This window comes from Morone saxatilis, unplaced genomic scaffold (genome assembly GCF_004916995.1).
Source record: "Morone saxatilis isolate NCDOM2014 unplaced genomic scaffold, NCSU_SB_2.0 Contig11, whole genome shotgun sequence".
Lineage (NCBI taxonomy): Eukaryota > Metazoa > Chordata > Actinopteri > Moronidae > Morone > Morone saxatilis.
In genome coordinates this window covers 18,044,982-18,066,631 of record NW_023339663.1, presented here as the reverse complement: position 1 = coordinate 18,066,631, position 21,650 = coordinate 18,044,982, and the positions used below count along the sequence as shown (strand labels likewise).

Below are 21,650 nucleotides of genomic sequence, written 5' to 3'. Positions count from 1 at the left end.
GTACGTATTTTATGGTAAAAAAATATATAAAAATATAAAAAATATAAGTATTTGTTTTTCTCTGTGTACAAAAACCTTGTCCTTTATTTTGCTGCTCATTCTTTATTCTTTGTGGGTTTATAGGAAAGTATTTGTAGAATCAGCCTTATGTTTCACTGAGAGGACTTTCTAGCTGCAGTGATACTATTTCATTGTCTTAGCTGCAAAGTCATTCACTTCTGCACACATACACCAATCTCTGGTCCATCTCAACAAGGACCTCCCTTTCTTCAATCCGTAGTCAGCGATTGGTCGATAACGTCAGGCTTTACCCTCCTCTGTTGCAGAAAGCACTGCTCACCAACATTTGTCATTCATGTCTTCATGTATTCCATTCATATGAACAGTGTATTATGCTGTTGTGTGGGTGGGGTGTATTTATGAGCATAAGTCAGTGCCCCTCTTGCTTTACTCTCTCCCTGCTGCTGTGTTTGTATTTTGTCTGTCAACACTCTGCTCCCCCCCACCCATCACCCCTCGCCTCTCCTCCTCACTGTTTTCAACCCCCTACCAGCCTCCTCCCTCTCCCCGCTTTGCTGTGTTACCCCCAAACCCCTCCCCCTCTCCCAGGCTTCCTGCTCTCTTGTCATTGGGTGCTGTGTGGGGTGATGGTTGTGGTTTCTGTCGGTGATGTCTCCAGAGCGTGTACCGGCTAACTGCTTCAGAACTACAGAAGCTTCCACCGAGTCATTGCCTCAGACTGCAAACTGGACCAGAGCATAGACTTATCCTTTTTTTGGGACCAGACTACTGACAAGCTGCAGAAATAAGGATCAACTCTCTACTTTCTGAGGTGAGATACAATATTAACATGCTTACATACAGTACATGCCCTTGATGATAGTGTGAAACATATAGTTGGTATAATTACAGCACTCACATATACAGTGATTACTGTAAGGTTCTGATGATACTTAATAATTTATTAATTTTTGTCTTCTACTTTGTAAAATGTACTTCTTACCATTTCTGCTATTATAGGACGGTATAAGCACTTTTTCCTGTTTACTGCTAATCAAAATTATATTAATAAAGGTATCAGAATCTGTGAGCATAGCACCACTCCACTTCCAGCACTGCAGAATGAAAGGCCGGCTACTACGATGAAACAGCACCACAACCCCTATTGGTGGGAAGAGGTTTCACTGAAGACTATTGATTGGTTGCTCCGGCTGTCTGTCGTGCAGAAGGGTGTGTTCCTATAGTGATTAACATGGTTATATGGTACAGGCATACCACCCTGGAAGTGGAAGTGGTTTAGAAGTGTATTTGTTTAGGTGTGGTTCAGAGACATGGGTGGTGGGTTGGAGGAGAGAGATGGAAAAATGATGCAGAGATGAACTGAAAAAGAGCCCGTGTCACGTATAGTTTGGACCTGAACTCCTATGTAGAACGCACACATCAGATTCACAATGCAATATGTTTCTCTTTTTCGCTTGCATCAGGGTGAAAATATTGAATCAATTACAATAAATTCAAACAGATTAAGCCTAAATGCTAGCTGTCTGTTGTTACTATTGGCATTTTTTGCAAAGGTAGCTACCTAGAGTATAAACAGCCTCACAAAAGCACATGCAAACAAACCTGCAGAAAGACAAAAAGATTAAGAGGCTTTACGTTCTGTATGATAGTGACTCTTGTAATGTTGATAGGGAAGCAAACAGGTAGCAGAGTAGAGCCAAAAGTCAAGTCAAACAATAAGTCAGAAAATCAGGGGATGTATAAGACCTACAGATTCAGAGAAGTAACTTGTGAGGCAGTAATCAGTCAACAGAGAAAGAAATGTCAACAAGGCAGCAGCGGCCTGAATTATGAATTAATCTGCTGAGTGGACTGAAAAGCAGCCATTCAGAGAATTAACACGGGCAGTATACAAACGGATAAGGAGTGTACGGATCTGCAAGAAAGCGGTCATATGATCTGTGGTCAGCCCTGAGCTATTAGAGAGAAAGAGCGAGAGAGTATGGCAGGCAGAACAAGAGAAGTGGTCCTTGTAATGTAGTTTACTGTAGCCTCCATGCTACTACAGTTTCTCTCTGTGTTGTAATGGAGCTAACATTCTTCAGTTGGTGTGGTTGGAAGCTTTTACACCCAAACTATGGTGAGGTGGAGGCCCGCTGGATGCTGTCCTCATACGCTACTTGAAGTAAAGGTAAAAAAACTGTTGCTTTTGGTGGTGACTGTACTATTTTCACATTAAACCAGCATTAGTAGAATACCCAAGGGAAGAAGCTTATGGAATATATTATTAATGACAGTGAGAGGTCTCATCTCATCCTGTGGTGTCTGTATGAGTGGTGTTTGTTTGAATCAGTGAGGAGGAATGGGAGGCAAGGATGTCTCTGACAGAGACGACTGACGGGGAATACATTTTGAGGCTGTATGACACAATTGCATTTTGATAATAACACTGAAGAGCCATTTAGTTTTATTTTATTCATTAGTTATACTGGCAACCAGGCATAAAATGTCCAGCCAGGGGTGTTTTTGTATTTAACAAAATTGGGATGTCCTTGTTTTGTTTGCAGAAAACAAGAGCAATGTTGTTTTTACACTCTCACAATCTCCCTGGTACTAAGATCTCATTAGGTCTGTCTCCGCTGTCTGTTTTTGTCCCAGGCAGAAGCCCAGCAGACCCTGAGACTGTGACCAAACCTCACCAAAGTGGAACACATCATATGAGAAAGTCCACTACAGTTCAGGAGGGAGCGCCATCTGGTTTCAGGAAATCAGACAATCCAAGGAAACAGAAACCAGACCAGGTCCACTTCAGGACTCAGGGATCTGCTTGATTTTTCTTCTTTGCAACGAGGCAGTGGGCAGAGGAGGGTCCCAATCAGCATGTACTCCCCTCAGAGTCTCCACCGCTGGGGCATTACTCATAGTGAGAGTATGGAGCGGTTAGCCTACAGCCAAGGTAGGTTGGCAAGTGCTATTTGAATGAATGACACTGGGTATTACATGATGATAACTCCTGCAACCTGGTCTCACTAAATGTTCTTCTAATGGCTCATAAACGACAGATCCATACCAATCAGTGGATTCATATCACTGCACTAACACAAATTAGGTTTAGAGTAGGGCTGCTGAAACTTGAACTTGTTTAAGGTTGAGGAAACCCATCCAACTAACTTCACAGCAGACAATACGTTTCCACGAGTCAGGAATGAGCCATTAGAGTCACCAGAGGCAATATAAATGCACATCATCATCATGCCAAAAGCGGCCCCGGAAGCTTTCAGGACATTTTACAGACTACAATAAAAGGAAGAAAATAATGAGTAAATTAGTTCATAATTCAAATAATCATTAGTTGAAGCCTTAATTTTCATGTAGCATGCTTGCACTTGAAAGCCTAATCAAGTTTTCCAAAGCGTACCTACTCTCTTCATCTACTAATCCTCTTCACTGGAGCCTGTGTGGGTGTTTATTGTTTCCACTGTTATGCTCTTAAATTCTAACAAACTCTCTCTTGCCATTAAAGAATATTCCTCTGTGGGTTCAACATAATATATTCAAAGTAGGTTTGTAGCTCACTGTGGAAATACTGAGGTCATGAGTCCAAATTCCCACAACAGAACCCCACCGACCTTAGAAATTATCTTAACCAACATTGAATAATATATGTATATATATATTATTTTTTATTTTATTTAACAGTGTAATTATATTTTATTTATTACGTGTATTTAAAATGTTAAGTAATTAAAGTAAAGTACAGAAACATTATTTAGACTATCAAAAGTAAAAGCAGTCAGAGAAGAAAATTACAGGTTACACAATTATATTATAATTATTACTGATGTATTAATGCTTATTTTAACAATGTTATATGCAGTTCTGTAGTCTAATCTATAACAATGCATACTATTTTATAAACTCTTCATATGTTTTATAGTCTATGTATTTTTTCTAACGTAACTGGTAACTAGTTTCAGTCAAAATAATAAAGTGCTGTAAAAGGTATAATATTTACCCCTAAATTGTTTTAAAGTAGAAGTATAAAGTTGCATAAAGTGGAATTTAATGTAAAGTGCAAGTACCTAAAATGTGTACCTATATAGAGTACTTGAGTAATCAGAAATCAGAAATACTTGATTGGATTGATTGATTGATTGATTGATTGATCCCCAGGGGAGAATTGGGTGAATGCAGAGCCATTGAGATATAATGATACGGCTCTGGGTGATTGTATTGAATGTATATTGGTTTTATTTCACCATAAATATACAACATTATCATAGTGGCCTTAGTGGTGGCTCTGACGATTCTAACAGTAAATGTTAGACTATTTTTTCTTTTAGTCACATATCTGAAAATAGCTGTCTGGGCTCTCTGCCTTTCCCAAGTCTCACTCACTCACACACACACACACACACACAGTAACATCCTCTACCTGCAGTACTGACTTCCACCAACAGGGGGCGGTGCGTCCACACAACAGCAGCCACTAAAAGCATTACGTAGTGCTGCCTTTTGTGTGTCTTGTGAGCGCTCTTTGACACCGCCCCTCCGCAGGGTGCAGCGGGGACCGACGGGAGCAGCAAACTGTCGGTTAGGTCTGCTGCTGGGTGTAAACAAATATCTACAACACCGACACGATGTACGGAACACAAGTCCACCGAAACGAGCCGCCGCCGCCGCCGCTAACCTCCACCATGTAGACCGACGCCTACGCTTCAAGTCCGGGGACGTTACGACGTTTGGTTGTTGACTGTAGCTGACGTTAGACCTGTCGGTGCTCTGCCCGACGGTGGCACAGGTATCTTTATGCTCCGGTTGTCACAATGGTCGTCAAATAACGTTCACTAGCGGTTAGCAAACCGTATGAATCCGCCTGTTCCTGCAACCGACCTGCACTAGTTAGCTATATTGTTATTATTATTATTATTACTATTATTATTACTGTTATTTTAGAGGTACGCGAACATGGCATCGCCCGCTGAGCACGACCTGGCTCTGTCTGAAGCGGACAACAGCAAGGAGAAAGCTCAGGTGTTTGGGATTTTGAGGCTGCAGGAGGAGAAATCTGTTGTTGTGGATAAAGCTAGCAGTAGCAGCACCGTGAGAGGAGGAGGAGGAGGAGGAGGAGGAGACGGGCGATGGCAGGCTCCTATCTTCGCTCTGGCCAGGAAAGCATCCGAGACCATCTCAGGGAGCATTCACGTCCTGCCCAAAGTGTCGGAGCACAGGACGTCTCTGCCCGGGGACTGGGCCGTCCAAGGTAGAGAGAGCATTATCAGGGGTTGTGAGGGGGCATGGACGGGGTGGAGGTGGAGGTGTGTGAGTGTGGACCCTGGTTAATAGTAACAGATCTAATGACAGCCAGTTACTGATTGTTTCAGCCTGTGCTTGTCATCCTTTAAACGGACCAGTATCCCCCCGGGGGATGTTCAGCAGCAATCAATCAATCAATCAATCCAGCTGCTAATTGGAGCACAGTTAATATTTTCAACTGGTGTGTGATCTGGTACATCTCTCTCTTTCACATCTAACATGAGCTCACCCCCCTGTGTGTGTGTGTGTGTGTGTGTGTGTGTGTGTGTGTGTGTGTGTGTGTGTGGTCAATTGATTTTTCATAGATCCGTGCTGCCCTCATGCTTTGATGCTAGATCCTGTCCTATGTTAATGTTGTACTGTAGCTGTTGTCTCACACCTCACAAGAGACCGCCTGAAGCATCACATGCTGCACTCATTCAAATGGAACAAATGTTGTCTTTCTTTTCTTCCTTGGTGATTATCACCATTATTTGTTGGTGTCTGTATGTGTTTGCTGCCTTCAAAGTCACTAACTTTGTGCTGTATGCGAGTAGGGCTGCATCTAATATTTCATTCATTCGATTTGAATCAATCGATTAATCCGTTTCTTTTTGTTAATCTTTTTTTGTCTATAAAATTAGAATTGTAAGTTACTTTGTAGTGTTTGCTTGACGAGTGAAGAATACTGTGAGGATGTTATAATAGTCTGTGAATAATCTGCTGTCAGTCATAATCTTTTCTTCCATTTGTCAGAGCTCTGTTTTTTCCTCTCATCAGCCAGTGTCCATCACAGAGTTAATGTGAGTTATGTAAAATCTGAATCATTATAAACAGCTGACAGTTCTTTAAGGAATTCACTGGTTCCCTGATAGCTTTAGTTTTCTTTTACTAAGAACACAGGGAATTAATTTAGGAGAGCTGCCTTTAAGCACACTTTAAACTCCTCGTAGTCGTATTTAAAACTCAAAAAACCCAACCATACAGACACTTCGGTGTGGTAGCGCTGTACTATCCTCAGTGTTTGATGCAGTCTAACAGTTGCTGTTTATTTTCCAGTATCCTCAGGGCTCACTGCCCAAGGACACACAAGATTCATGCAGCTCTCAAGAAGTCCATCTGTCAGTGTGTCTGCCTTCAGGCCAGCCTGCTGGTTATTGCTAGGAAACATCTCTGTACATTTTCACCTGACACTGTTCTGCCCCGTCCTGGTGTTTGGCTACACATTAACCTTCTAGGTCCACACGTACAGCATCTACAAGCATTCCTCCGTCTTTTCTATAATGGAAAGGTTGAATACGATCTCCTTTTGTAGCTGCAGTTTTTACACCTGGATTTGCTGCTGTAAGACCAAGTTATGTCATGTTATATCATGTTATCTAGACAGCTGCAAACAGGACACATATCTGGACTAATGTGGATACTGAGTGTTAAATATTTATTTCTAAGCTGATTAATCATTTGAGTGATTATTCTTTGTTCACAGGTTTATCTCTATTTTGGTGGATTCTTCTTCCCCTTGTTGTATTTTGGTGCTCTTCACATACTCCCTGTTGCTCTGCCTTACATTTATGGTACCTCCCTATAGTCAGCATGTTTCTGATAAGGACCAGTTGTAAGACATTAACCTGGCTGTCTATCCCCCACAGAGAAACCTTTAAAAGCATGTAGTTTTCTCATTACCGTGTGACCATTCTTTGTCCTAACATCAGTACTTTAAGGATGTTTTAAGTGAAGTGTTTGTGTGTGTGGCTTTTGTCCTGCAGCCCTGCGAGACCCCATGGCCATGGAGCGAGCCAACCTGCTGAACATGGCCAAGCTGAGCATTAAAGGACTGATCGAATCGGCTCTGAGCTTTGGACGAACACTGGACTCCGACTACCCACCTCTCCAGCAGTTCTTTGTTGTCATGGAGCACTGCCTCAAACATGGCCTTAGAGGTAAGTGGGAGAGAGGCTGTTTTAAATGGTGCCAGGTGTGGGTGCTGTGCTAGTGTGGTTATATCTGCAACATCCTAACTTACTAGAATTAGATGTCTAAGCTGCACACTTGTGTGATGCCTCATAAAGGATGGCATAAGTAGATTTTCATATGTGAGTGTATACGTCTCTCTTCCTTCTCCAGTGAAGAAGTCCTTTCTGGGCTTTAACAAGTCTCTGTGGGGTCCTCTGGAGTTGGTGGAGAAACTGTGTCCTGAAGCAGCTGAGATCTCAGCCTCTGTACGAGACCTGCCTGGACTTAAGTAAGGATAGCATTTATGTACACACACACACACACACACACAGTTAACCTAACATCATGCTCGAAGGAACACGAGCCACAACACAACCACAGACACACGTATCAGTAACATGGTAACGTGACCTGAGCCAGGGCCGAGAAATACCTGTTTGTGATTTACTTTCACTTCACCTTTCCTTTCAATCTGTTCAGAGTCTGTCTCGCTTCTCCCTTGTCGATGTTTTTATTATTCTTTTGGCCCTTTGTAACTGTTAGAGCCAGTATAAACACATTTACCAAACATGTGTCGAGCAGTTAGAGTTAGTTAGAATCAGTGTTGAAACTCTTTTTTTAACAGCAAAATCAGTAATGGTGCAGTCGTGTTTTTGCTGCCAGTGTCGGGCTGATTGTGTTATTAGCATTTTTGTTATGTAATTAACTACAACTGCGACTATGACATATAATAAGACGTATGAGTGTTGATAGTGCCCAATGTGGGTGGTTACATTAATATTCAAGTAGTATCCTCTAGTGGCTATAGTAAACTAACTCCTGCTCTCTCAGTCATGCACACGATTTCCATGTCATGCTTTACGTTGTTCTTCAGTTGTCAGCCACTACATAGCAGAGCTTCCACACAGGGAAGCAAGTGAGCAATATTCAGGTCTTGTCTGATGCCGAAAAATGGGGAACAGATGTGTTGTTTTAAATGGAGAACAGAGTTAGTTTCCTTTGGTGGTGCTGAGTCAGACTGAGGGACATGTAGCAGAGCAGAGCAGCGTTTTTGCAACACCAAGAACAGACCCAAAGGTTAGATAAAGGACAGTGCAAACTGTTTTTCTCCAGACTAACGTCATGCATTAAATATTACACATAGGCAACATGAAACATGGTTGTCTAGTTGGATTGAGGAAAAAGCAGTTCATTAGAGCTAACAGTAGACTACAATAAACATTCAGGGACACAAAGAAGAATGTAACTAACCACATCTAACAATGCACCACCACCACCAAAAGCTCCTAAAATATATATATGTGTGTGTAATCACCTGTGTGTGTGTGTGTGTGATTTCCAGGACTCCATTAGGCAGGGCCAGAGCTTGGTTGCGTCTGGCTCTCATGCAGAAACGGCTGGCCGACTACCTACGACTCCTCATCACCAGAAAAGACCTTCTCAGGTACACATACATTATGTACACATGGTGACAAATAAAGAAGATGTATAGCAATAGGTACATTTGACTTGTTGAGCAAATATAACTATATAATAATATAACTATGAAAACTAAATCAGAACAAATCAGGCCCTTAGAGGTTAAGGCTGGGGATATTCTAGATTTGTCTTGTTGTCAACAAAACCTATTAAGTGAGTCATGTTTCCAGTTTTCTGATTTTATCAAAAAATGTTGCCATAATTCCAATTTTTTCATTTATAATATGAATAAATAAATAAATTGAATTCAGCATTTTAGTAAGAATTCTGTGCAAAAACCCAGCCGTTAATATAACTCTAAATACCCTCAAAATAATTGGATATCTATATCTATATCTATTGGATAGTTAAAGCTTGTACAGAAACAGTGTTTAAACCCATTCAGTGTTTGAGAATGTGTTGTATCTTCCTCCTCAGTGATTTCTATGAGAATTCAGCGCTGATGCTGGAGGAGGAGGGAGCAGTGATCGTGGGCCTGCTGGTGGGCCTGAACGTCATCGATGCTAACCTGTGTGTCAAAGGCGAGGACCTGGACTCCCAGGTAACCACTACCCTGAGACAATATTCAGACCATTTGACTAAAAACATTTACACCAGACAATAAAATATTATTCTTAATGTGTGCTTGCTGTCTCTACTTCCTTTACCCACTAGTTTATTGACTGACATGAAACAGTTTCTCCTCAGTGGTTTGGAGAAGCAGACATGCAGACAAGAATTTACTCTTTTGTTATCTTTGCATGAGACAGATGGAGAGCAGACACTGGGTTGTCATGTTTCAATCCATAGGTGGAGACTTTGTCCTGAGTGCAAACACTTACACACACACAAACACACTGAATAATGCAAACATCCTATTCAGACTGTGTTCACACCCGACTCAGATACATTTAATGTGATGTAATTGTTTAAATAGTCATTTTCTGATCTCAAAGTGATCCATTACACACATTACACACACTGATTTCATCCCTGAAGCCAAGGTTACATAACAGTAAACATCCCTAATTCTTGCAGATGTTTTAGTGGTGTTTTAGTTCCTGCTAATTTAAGCATGACTCATTTCAGATATGCTTTCCAGAATATGTTTCCTCTTGAGTGATATTAGCTTAGCTTTTTTTTTGTTTTTGTTTTTTTTAGGTTGGGGTGATCGACTTCTCCATGTACTTGAAGAATGACATTGATGATTACAGGAGTGAAGAGAGGTATGCTCTTTTATTGTCTCTTCTTTATTTAATACACTGGCCCTCTTAGACCCCCTAAATGTGATGCAGAGCTCGGTTTTATTTCTGTTTCCATGACAACAGGAATAGCCAGATAGCCTCCATCTTGGATCAGAAGAACTATGTAGAAGAACTGAACCGACAACTCAAGTAAGACATCTGTTTTTTAATTGAAACTGTCTGCAGGGTTTTCCCCAGAATTCCTGGAGTTGGAGTAATGAACTTCAGTTTAAGGGAAATTTCAAAGGATGAAAATCCTGTGTTTAAAATGCTGTGTGTTTTGTACATAAACAGTGGCTGATTGAGTCATTCTAATGTATATTTACCTCACATTTTGCTTAACATCTGTTGGCTGGTGTTTGATGTTTTACGGTGCCTTGAATTGAAGGCTGGATGCCTGGTTGCACTTTAAAATAGATCCAGTGTTCAGTCAGTTTAGGTTTAAACCGGTCTGGTTGTTTCAGAAGTGCAACTCTGTCTCATCTGGCCCTAGAGACAGACTCATGTCAGTTACATTTTCTCTTTCAATTTTGTTTTTTTCTCACAAACCTGGTATCTCATTTAAATGAGCCTGGATTGATCTGCTGTCTTGCTTTAGTAAATATTTTCTTAAAAGCTAAACAATCCTCTAATGTGTGACATGACTCTTAATTTGATTATCAGCTATTATCCTTGATGAGCTGTATGAGCTGCCATCTGACCATAAGCTAAGCTAACCATGTGTTAAAAATCAGATGTAGGTCTTTAGTGAGACAGTTCAGTCATCTAAATCTATGAATGCCATTAAATCTCATGAAATGACAGCTATTACAAATACACAGTTCTCCATTGAGCAGTACCTTAAACCTCTGTTTAAATTTAACTCATATGACACCAGCTGTGAATTGAAACACAACTACTAAAAAGGAAGTTGATTTCTGTGTTTGTGTCTGTTTGTATGTCTAGCTCTTCAGTTCATGGTCTTCAGGGCAGAGTGGACTCGCTAGAGAAGTCCAACTCTAAACTCATAGAGGAGGTGAGACTAAAAATCTGTATATTACATTTAAGCTAAGGTGAATGTCAGGTTTCATGGAGCAGCAATTATCTGTTACAGGTTATATAATCACAGACTCTGTTGTGATAATTTAGTTTTTTCCATTTTAATTATGTTGCGATGAAGTCAAAGTGTCAGTGTAACCATTATTGGAAAACTGAATTATTCTGTGTTTGTGTGCAGTTAGCCATAGCCAAGAACAACATCATCAAACTGCAGGAAGAAAACCAGCAGCTGAGGAGTGAAAACAGCCTTATTCTGCTGAAGGCACAACAACAGTTAGAGGTACACAGTCACACACGCACAAACACAAAATCACAAAAACATATTTCTGTCTGAAAACACAAAGAAACACGGATAAGTATCTTAATATTGACTGTGTTGGTAAAGATCTAGCCCTTAATATTCCAACATTTTTTTTACCAGACTATAAAAAACTGAAGCATGATATGGCTGACATGTTCTTCCTGTTGATGTTATTCATCTAGCTAACCCAAGGCGATGTGACAGTGGAGAGAGATACGTACAAACAGTCACGTCAGGGTTTGGATGAGATGTACAATGAGGCTCGAAGGCAACTGAAGGAGGAGTGTCAGCTCCGACAGGTCAGACTGTGACTGCTCGTCTCTGTGTGTGTATAATATACATGGTGACTGTTTAATAATGTGTATGTGGTTTTATTTTTAGGATGTGGAGAATGAGCTGGTAGTTCAGGTGTCGATGAAACAGGAAATGGAGCTGGCCATGAAACTTCTTGAAAAAGATATTCATGAAAAACAGGTCAGCCTACATTTTCATTGTGTCTTCCTTTGGACTTTTATTAAAAGATTTCAAGAGCTGACATGAAAAACATGAAGATTCAACAATATACGAAGAGACATTAAGAGCAGTTAAAATTAAAATCCTAAGAATGTTGTTTCTCTTCAGACATGGTGTCATCACAATGAGCGAGCACATGATAACAAGCCCTTTGGGTGGCGCAAACTAAAAATATAGCAGAAGCCTCTACTTGCTCACATGTAGCTGCAATACCTTGCCAGCTTCCGTGCCCATCTCTCTGGCAGCCCTGCAAGTATCAGGCCACTCACCACCATCATGTGAACTCTGCTACATAAACACCACCAGCTGACATTTGTAGCCAGGCTGTGAGATACAGCAGCTGCTATGGCAGCAGCATCATCGCAGCTTTGTTTGCAGGCTGCTGGGATCATTACCAACAACCTCAGGTGAATCAGCTGTCAGACTGGAGAGCAATGTCTGCATCATTATTGCACAGGACCACAGGGCGTGTGACATGGGAATATTTGTATCATGCATTGCAAAATAGACTTTGTACTTAATATATTTTAGCTTACCTCCAGGTAGCTCCTAGTCATATTCATGTGTATACGGTATATTACCTTTCAAGCTAAGCTCCAAAATTATTATAAATACACAATTTAAAAAAAGCCCTTAAATGAGAAATAATTAAAGAAGCACATGCTAAATTACAGTAAAATTTCCTGTAGGAAAGTAGTGGCAATCACATGACGGTGAACAGGACAGTTAACAGCTTGTTTGCAGTCACATGATAGATGGAGGGCATGCAGTGAAAGGCAGAATGGATGAGATGGAAGAAAGTCCTTTTCTGTGCTAGTTTAAACGATATGGCGGTACAATCAGAAAATCACAACATATGTTGGACGTTATTCTTATATTCAACTGAATTGAAAGCCCTTTCTGATGGGGAACTGAAGTCCTAATATGGCTATCTTCAAAGCCACCAGAGGCCTTTGATAAAACCGCTCATTTTACCTTGCAGAACACAGGACTCGCTGGCCTATCGCTGTCTCGATCGGTTAGTTTGTTTGTGTTACTGTGTGACTTTGGTGATACAAATTAACATGTTAAAACACCAAAGTCAGTCTAGCTGCTCTGAGGAGAGAATATATTGATATAACTGCTTCAGTTCCCCGTGGGAAAGGGCTTTGGGGCAGCAAAATAAAGTGGTGGAAATATTCTAAATATAGAATACCCTTAAACTTTTTTTTAAAATGGGCAGTTTTTTGGGGTAAATTTCTTGCATTTTTCTCCCTTATGAGCAGACTAACCAATTTTGAGAGTTTGTGATAGTGCATGTAGAAAATCACCTCCTACCCTTTATCTCCAGTTTGTGTCACAGGAATGTAGTGACATGACATCACATGCAAACAAGGTTCAACCTTTTTATTTTTATTTTTTTGTTTTTTATCAACAGGACACACTGATCGGACTGAGACATCAACTAGATGAAGTCAAAGCCATCAATGTAGAAATGTACCAGAAGATGCAGGTACAAACACACACACACACACACTAATACACACCCTTACCTGATTGCACTCATACAGTACTTACACTGTAATTATTACTACTACTTATAACAGCCAGTAATTCTCATTTGTTAGTCGTCTGATGACGAGATGAAGAAAAAGAACAACATGATCACTCGTCTGGAGGAGAAGACCAATCAGATCACTGCCACGATGAAGCAGCTGGAGCAAAGGTGAGACACACTGCCTTTTAAAGACACAGCACACACTAACCAAACCAGGAAAAACACTGTCCCAACTCTCTTCAGTCCTTTCTTCAGTCTGAATTAGGCGCTCTATCTGAAGTGCAGTCTTTCTTTAATTTGCTGAAACAAACGTAATCCCCCTAAAGTAAAGTAAGTTTGACATCCAAAATGATTTAAAGAATCACAAAAAAAGGACTCGTTTTCAGCCCAACACCATGTCATTGTCCATAGATCGGATGATGGATGCTATTCTGTGCTGTTTTTTGTTTTTTAATATAATGATTCAAAGTGCATATTTATTAAGAGTTCTGCATGGTTTAGTTTGAAGCTATGCAGAAGAAAACTGGAGAAGGCATTGGGAGTCTTTTTCCTCATCACTGTTTCAGAGTTTCCCCTCAGAAATGTCTTAGAAGCTGGTAATCCTTGTCTCTTCCTAAATTCTTTTCTGTGTCCAACAAACACAAAATGTTCCACATTACAAAACTTTATAAACAAAAGGGATATGATAAGTTTTGTTTTACCTGACATTGTAATGTGTAATAGGATTGAAGTCTCTGTCATTGTTCCACTTTCCTCCTGATCTATTTAGTTAATAGATGGCAGTCTAAACAGTAGTCATGGCCTCTGTTATGTGAAATAGCTCCTTCTTTTCTAAAAGTGTTTGCATGTTAGCCAGACTGTCCAAGGTTGGAGCAAAATAGCACATTGTTATTGTCTCGTGAAAAAAGTAACGTTTTAGCTAGAGCTGCGTGATATGGTAAAAAAAAATCATACCACAATTATTTGGACAGATAGCACGATTGCGATATTATTCACAATTAGTGGGAAAGGTCATTTAATGCATCACAATTTTCATTTTCACTGAATAACCTATTAGAATTATGATGATGTGACATTTGTTGAGGTCTGTAGTGCAAAACAAGAACAAGATTTGTAGGCCAGGGCATCTCTGCAGCACTACAGTACTTTATTATAAGGCTGTTTTGTCACACATTTGAACTTTTATCAAAAAATTGCAGCTTCTACAATTTAGATATTGCACATGCCTATATTGTGGTTTTATTATTTAGATGAGTTGTGCAGTTTTAGCTGTGCATTTTTTTCACATTATCCAAAAGGCTTGTTCTTGGTACAATTCCTCTTGATAGATTGTATTATAGGGCACCTGAAGACCCACTTGTAAGTCTCCGCTTACATCATAAAGCTCGAACACATTTCTGTGAAATAAAACATTAACCTACAGGGGAAAAGAGCAGAAGCAGTATTTCACACAGCAGATGCCATACTGTATAATGAATGCTACTGTTTAGGCCATCTCCTACTAACTAAATGAATAAGGCTGAAGACGAGATACATCAGGATCTGTTAAACAATTTCCTTTGGGGAAACCCTGCAATGCTTAATTTATCATGTCTAACAAATTACACTGCTGATATCTCCGCGCATGCTAAGTTCTCTTTGTCACCACTGCACCACAATCGGTGTATAATTCTCCATATCTGCATCAGTCATTATGTAACCTGCTGGTCCATTGATGCCCTATGATCCCTCGTCACCCCATTGTTTACCAGCCAACATGGTCCATCCCTCCCCTCCCCTGTCCCATTGGTTTAAATCTGTTCCGTCCTATTTGTGATTGGTTGTGAATGTTTTTTGCTGCTCTTAAGGTTTACGTAGGCTGGTAGGCCACAGACCCCGGTTACACTCGTTATTTTCAGTGGGAGGTTTGTGTTGTTGTAGCTGGTTTGAAAAGGTTCTGATCTGATCAACCACTGTTTAAAATCAAATTATTTCCCAACTAATTAGTGACAAATCTTCTCCTCAGAATTCAACATGTCTACTTTAGAGAGATAAAGTAGTGATAAATATTGTAGGTGCTTTCTAGACTTAAATATCTCGTGTTAATAGTAAAGTTCTTTGCACACTTCACGGTTTTTGTTGTCGCTGTAGTTGTATTCATGTGTACACATTACCTTTCCCTGCTTCGCCTCCTCACCTCTTCTCATTACTCATACGCTTACTGTGGAGGGATCCAGACTGAGGAAATCTGATGACAGTGTGAACCAGGCAGCCTGAAATCAGATTTCTGTGTTTTTAATGCCTTTTTTATTCTGTGCTTGTGATGTTAAAAGTCACTTAAAGTGTTCAGTGTAACCGGGGCCACTTAGAATACTGATGTATTGACATCCTTTCTTCCTTCCTTCCTTTCTTTCCTCCTTCTTTCCCCCCTTCTGTTCGTCTCTTTTATACCACCCATCCGACCATCCATCCATTCATTTTGCTACCTTGAAACCTCCATGTGTTATTTTTTTTTACCCCCGCCGATTTTATCCCTGCTCCTCTGTGCAGTGATAAGGATCTGCTAAGTCAGACCAGAACGCTTGCTATGTCATTTGTTAAGTGTGCTAGCACAGACACAGAGCACCAGTACAAGCTAGTCAAGGACATCTCCTTCTGAGGACCAACATGCACATATACACGCAGACGCAGACACACGATGGCTTATGACTGAATGAATAAATGGACTTAACTTAAAGGAACATTCCTGTTTTTTTGCACACAATATTCAGATGGTTTTATGGCCTGAGAGCAGCCACAGAATCAGGTGAAACTGGAATACTTGGGTTGGTGCTTTAGTCACTGAAACATGCTGATCATCAGCAGAGTGCTGGCATTCATAGAGACCACTGCAACATGTTTCATGATCTTATATCCTCATCAGACAAACTTTGCTGGGTTTGAGCTAAATGAAGATATATTTCTTCTGAATGTCCTGGTTTAGCTGGTCAGAGAACGGTCTGAATATTACATCAGTTGTACTTCAATAGATACTTTAGAAACATTTTAAATTAATCATACGCTACTTTATCTATTCACTCACATGCTCAGCTGTGCACACTCACACAATAATACATACATATGCTACTACTACTATTCTTCCTGTCTTCAGTAGTCAGTTTATATGCAGTAACACTGACAGTAAGATAGTTGGCTCTCAGATGTAATAATAGGGTAGTTGTTGTTCACATTGAGTTAGAATGAGTATAGTGGGCTTTCCCACTCGTATCACAACTACGGAGTGGTTTATGTGGCAACACCCAGAGCCGAGTGCCCTGTAGCGTTTAGGGACTGTATGAAAATGATTGGGGAAGGGAGGGGGGTAATATTTGATTATTCCCATTACTTTCATCATTAATAACTAAAAGTGCAAAATAATGTAAGTTGTGTACTCCAGTTTAAACCTTAATATGATAATGAGATAATGCCCTTCACATAGCTACCAATTGCACAATAGAAATGGAATTACATTTCAAACTAAGGCAAATATACAAAATGATGTGTCCTGTCTACCAAATATTCCAGCCGTACTTTACTTTTTACTTTACTGTAGTTCTGCTTTCTGAATAAAGATGCAGAATGAAGTTAAAGGTGGGAGCTGCTATGGCACACCAATAAAAGACTCCCTGGAGAGATAATGTTCAATAAGTAATTTTTGTACAGTCCCTTGCTTAGTGGCATCCATGTTGGCTCTGCAGAGATTGATGAGTAACTTGTGATTTTGCGCTTTGCTGTCTTTTTGACCTTATTGCAGCCAACAGGGTTTAGACCTAAAGCTCGAGCAGGAACATGAAAACTACAACCATGTTCCTGCAGCTGTCCGCGTTTCATCACAGTCAGTCAGTGGTGTTCACTCCAGATGTCAGACAGGAGTTTGCTTGTGCAGCCTCTTGCTTTTAATTTGTTGCCAGTTTGCTCTGCATGTGCTGCACCTCTGACCTGCTTCTGACTGGCTGTGATGACCCTCGCTGTGTCCGAAATCAGCCCATTGTTCGCTCACCTCTTTCTCTGTAATACACACTCAGTAGTTCACTCTGTAGTGAATCATAAATTGAGATTTTGGACACTTAGGAACATTTTAAAATGTAACTATGCAGTTTGTAGGATTGTTAGCAGAAGGTAGTAGACATGCACATGGACTTTTTGAGGGCAAATTTCAGGGGGTAGGGGGGTAAATTTCACACTCAGAATTTGGGAACTCTAGTGCACTCTACAGTAAAAAATGAATGATTTTGGACACAGCCAGTCTCCTTCTTGCTCTTCATCCTCCTAAAGATTTACATAAACTGAGTTTTAGCAGATGTAAACAGCTCAGTGAGACCAGCTCAATTCATGTGCTTCGTCTCTGTAGAACAGAACTGAGCCAGGTGTAAAGAATTGTAGTTACACAGCTGTAAACCTCTGGAGCTTCTGCCAAGGGAGCTCGAATGTGTTGTTGTGTCTCGTCTTGGCATATTTATTGACTTTTGTGATAGATCAGGAAGTAATCATTCTACCTATTCTAACTCCGTGTTCATAGTACTTTAACTCCTCAATTTGTAGAAGAATAATCACTCAGAACAGCTGTTGAAAACTCACAACTACTGTCTTTTACCACCGTGATCAATAAAGTTAGATGTTTTGAAAGTGTTGGGTGTGATTTGAGTTTTTGGTTTTGCTGTTAACATGTAGACACTGTAACATTTATTATATTATTTTAAGGAGTAATAAAGCTCTCGTCAGTTGCTGTAAGTCAATGTGTTGTGGGATTGTTATCTGAAATGGATCTGAAACAAGATTGAAAACTTTATTAAAATCTTCATATCCTGAAAACAAGTTTCCTCCCTGTACAATGATATGAATGAAAAAGAATAACATTGGCATATTTTTCAAATCTAAAAGGATGTGACTATGTAAGCTATCATTGAAAAAGACACCATGGTCTGAGTGCACTAAGATGCTGCATTCAGTTAGCTATCCTCTTTTTTTCTCTCTATTCAGTTGCTTTAAGGCAGTTTTCCCCGCATTGTTTCATCATGCGTCTTTCTTTTGAATCATCACCCCTTTGTATTCCTTACTGTTCTGTTTGAATTCAATTCTCACTGCACTCTTTTCATTTTTACCCTTTGTTGTTCTAACAGTGGAAATTACAACACCACCCTTCTTCATTTATCCTCAGCCATCTCTCCTTCACATTCCCACCCAGAAACCTCAGTCCCTAACCTCCCTCCTTACCAGTCGTCCTCCTTCCCGTCTTCCCCTGTTCTTTTCTCCCTCTCCCTCCACCCCCTCAGTTTTTTCTCTCCATGGTCCTGAGTTTGTCCCTCGTTATAATGGTGCAGATTACAGGAGGCAGAGAGGCACCGCACCTCGGCCGAGGAGGGAACCAGACGCTTCAAGTTGGACTTTGCCAACAAGGCCGACAGCCTGCAGCGGCAGATCGAGCACAGAGAAAAGCAACTGTAAGCCAAACCCCTACAGAGACAGAGTGGTAGACTCATGCACAGACATATATGGACACTTAATCTAGAGAAGCTGTGGAGCTCAGGCAGACCTAACATACTATTTACACCGTAAGCTGTGTGGCATGTTAAGATAGCTGTTCTCATTTGAACTGAAACTGTAAGCTCTAATTCCTGAACCTAGGAACAGTAAATAACAATTCAAACAAATGAAATCATTGCACATCTGCCTCAAGTGTGTTTACTTAATTGCTGAGGAGACACCAGACTTCCCCCTACACAGTACTTGTTGGTTGTGATTTGAAAAAACCAAGACAAAAATTCAAAAGTATACAAACCAGTGTGCTCTGATATAATCTGTTACTCAACTCATTATATCCCTTTTTCTGTGTTTGTTTGTCATCTTTATTCTTGTTACTGGTGTTGTATGAACATGTCTGTAGCCAGCAGCTGGAGACGGACCTGAAAATAGAGAGGGAGTGGAGGCAGACGTTACAAAACGATCTAGAAAGAGAGAGGGATACGGTGGCTCAGCTCAGCACAGAGGCACTGCAGATCAACGGACTCAAAAAGGTAAAAAGACGTAGAGAAAGAAACGTACCGTGTATATGATATATTGTACACTATGTTTTATTATGTATACAGCTTTGTGTGTGTGTGTGTGTGAGCCAGAATATGATGTAATTTGATCTGTTATGATACGTGTCTTGTGTTGTTGTGTGTTTTTATTATTTTTCCAGGAGTTTCATCGTCTCCAGGATGAAAACTTTCAACTGAAGACCATCTGTGAGGACCAAGAACAAGCTCTGGAGGAACTAGGCTCCAAACTAAGCGAGTATGTGTACTTTATGAACAGTTCACCCCCAAATCAAAAACCTGTAGTGCTGTTTCCATCTAGATTGTTTTGGTTTGAGTTGCAGAGTATTGGAGATATCGGCTGTAGAGATGTCTGCCTTCTCTTGAATATAATGGAACTAGACTCTGCTTGTGCGGCTCAAAGCGCCGAACTACACATGTCGTCGTGCAGAAGGAAGCGTGCATCTACTCATGGATAACAAGCTCATGCTCATGACAGCGCAGGATGTAAAGAACGACATCCTCCGCGGCTCAGCTGTACCTTTTGCTAGCCTACTGAGCGAGCCAGTGCATGAGTAGATGCGTCCTTCTGCGCAGTGATACGGTTGGCGGGTGTAGTTCGGTAGAAAAAGAAAGTTCCTAAATGACATGCATGAATGATGACATGAATGTAAAACGTGCACTCTAATAATCTAAGGAGTAGTTTTTCATAATTTACATTTCAAGTAATCCCTAGAAGTGTTTTGCATGTTTTAGCTCATACAAAAATCACATCCAATTTACATTCTTGCAAACTAGGAGAGTTTTCTTGAGGAAGCCGGACTAGCTTTTGAAAACCTACTTTTTGTCATCAGATCCAAAATGAAGATTGAGGACATCAAAGAAGCCAACAAAGCTCTTCAGGTAATGAAACAGTGAGTTACAGAGATACAAATAGCATCTAAACTCTCTCCATCACTAAGATGGTAAGTTAAATATGATATTATTAAAAGATAAAAATATCTAGTTCTGCATAAGCCCTGCATTTTGGTTAAGTGTAATCAACAAGGCTGATTTTGCATTAGTCAAGCATGCTGTTTTGTTCTGCGATGTCTATAATGTAAAGTTCGTGAAACAGAGACTTACTGTGTCATGTTGTTTCAGGGGGGTCAGGTTTGGTTGAAGGACAAGGACGCCAGCCAGTGCAAGCTGTGTGAGAAGGAGTTCTCCATCTCAAGACGAAAGGTCAGTCTTCAGAAAATGACATCTAAAAAAAGACAGCTAATCTTTATGGCCGTGCTTGCAGTGATTTTCACGAGTTAAATATTGCGTTCTCTCTGGATTCTCGAGATGTTCTTGTGATAACAGGTTATCTCAAGAAAACAAAAAATGGAGAACATAAATAAATAAAACATAAATAATTGATTAAATGAACACAGAAAATAAGTGTTCATTTAATCAAACCTGATTTTAAGGTCTCATGTGTTGATCAGTAATAGCTACTCCTTGAACTGATATTTTCAGCTTAAATTAGTTGCCAAAACACCATCTATGCATGCTGGTATGGCACTCTTGATCTCTGATCAACATTATAAGTAATAAGAGGAAACAACCTTTTGTTTATTTATGATAATGGGTCGATTTATCTCCTAACTGTTCTGGGCTTCCATAAATGTGCACTCAAGACAAGCTAATAATGTGACCTTCTGTCTCTCTCTCTCTCCAGCACCACTGTAGGAACTGTGGGGAGATTTTCTGTAACAGCTGCTCTGATAATGAGCTCCCTCTGCCTGCCTCACCAAAACCAGTCAGAGTCTGTGACACCTGCCACGCCCTCCTCCTCCAACGATGCTCCTCCAATCCAACGTGAAGAAACCCCAAACTGCTGTCACGACTGCTTCAAACAATCCCAAATCAGACTCGTAAATCCCCTGTAAGACTCATCTCTTAACTTATCTCAACAGTGTTTGCTGCTAGAAATTGGCCACATGCATGAACATTTAGCACATTTGATCTGTCTTAATTTACACTAAAACAAGTCGACCACAGACAAAATGAGGGACGTATGCATCGTTGCAACGCGTCTGTTTGATGTCACTGCTTTCTTTGCAGATGCTCTGCAGTATTAAACATTCAGACGTCTTCTCTTGTAATCAGACACAGAGGAGGAGGCAATCAGTCCACTGCAACTTGGACCAAAATGTCTTACTTAATGAAGGAGTGAGAATCCTTGATCTGCTTTGATACCATAAACAATCATGACTGTGGGCAGTCAAATGATCTATTCAAAATATACA

At 40.4% G+C, this 21,650-nt stretch overlaps 1 protein-coding gene across 3 annotated transcripts; it reads left to right on the top strand.

The window, feature by feature from the left end:
• The first annotated feature begins 4,523 nt into the window (after positions 1-4,523).
• Positions 4,524-21,644, top strand: rufy2 (RUN and FYVE domain containing 2). Of its 3 annotated transcripts, XM_035682189.1 has the most exons (20): positions 4,525-4,801; positions 4,957-5,263; positions 7,062-7,235; positions 7,420-7,537; positions 8,591-8,692; positions 9,145-9,268; positions 9,868-9,932; positions 10,035-10,100; positions 10,896-10,965; positions 11,167-11,268; positions 11,472-11,588; positions 11,671-11,763; positions 13,220-13,294; positions 13,410-13,507; positions 18,679-18,798; positions 19,242-19,371; positions 19,539-19,633; positions 20,229-20,277; positions 20,518-20,598; positions 21,080-21,223. In XM_035682189.1, exons 2-20 carry the CDS (start codon positions 4,969-4,971, stop codon positions 21,221-21,223), a joined length of 2,118 nt encoding a protein of 705 aa, XP_035538082.1. In that variant the 5' UTR covers positions 4,525-4,801; positions 4,957-4,968. The 3 variants fall into 3 exon arrangements, with proteins under 3 accessions (XP_035538085.1, XP_035538082.1, XP_035538084.1); XM_035682191.1 differs by lacking the exon at positions 4,525-4,801 and having other exon boundaries at positions 4,969-5,263; positions 21,080-21,644; XM_035682192.1 differs by lacking the exons at positions 18,679-18,798; positions 19,242-19,371; positions 19,539-19,633; ... (1 more) ...; positions 20,518-20,598; positions 21,080-21,223 and adding an exon at positions 15,869-18,670 and having other exon boundaries at positions 4,524-5,263.
• Positions 21,645-21,650: the final 6 nt, after the last annotated feature.

Bases quoted from the DNA above. Each gene is read 5' to 3' on its own strand.
- rufy2 (XM_035682191.1), top strand. From the start codon at position 4,969: ATGGCATCGCCCGCTGAGCACGACCTGGCTCTGTCTGAAGCGGACAAC. The intron at 7,538-8,590 runs GTAAGGATAGCA...TGTGATTTCCAG, and splicing joins CGAGACCTGCCTGGACTTAA to GACTCCATTAGGCAGGGCCA. The intron at 20,599-21,079 runs GTCAGTCTTCAG...CTCTCTCTCCAG, and splicing joins TCTCCATCTCAAGACGAAAG to CACCACTGTAGGAACTGTGG.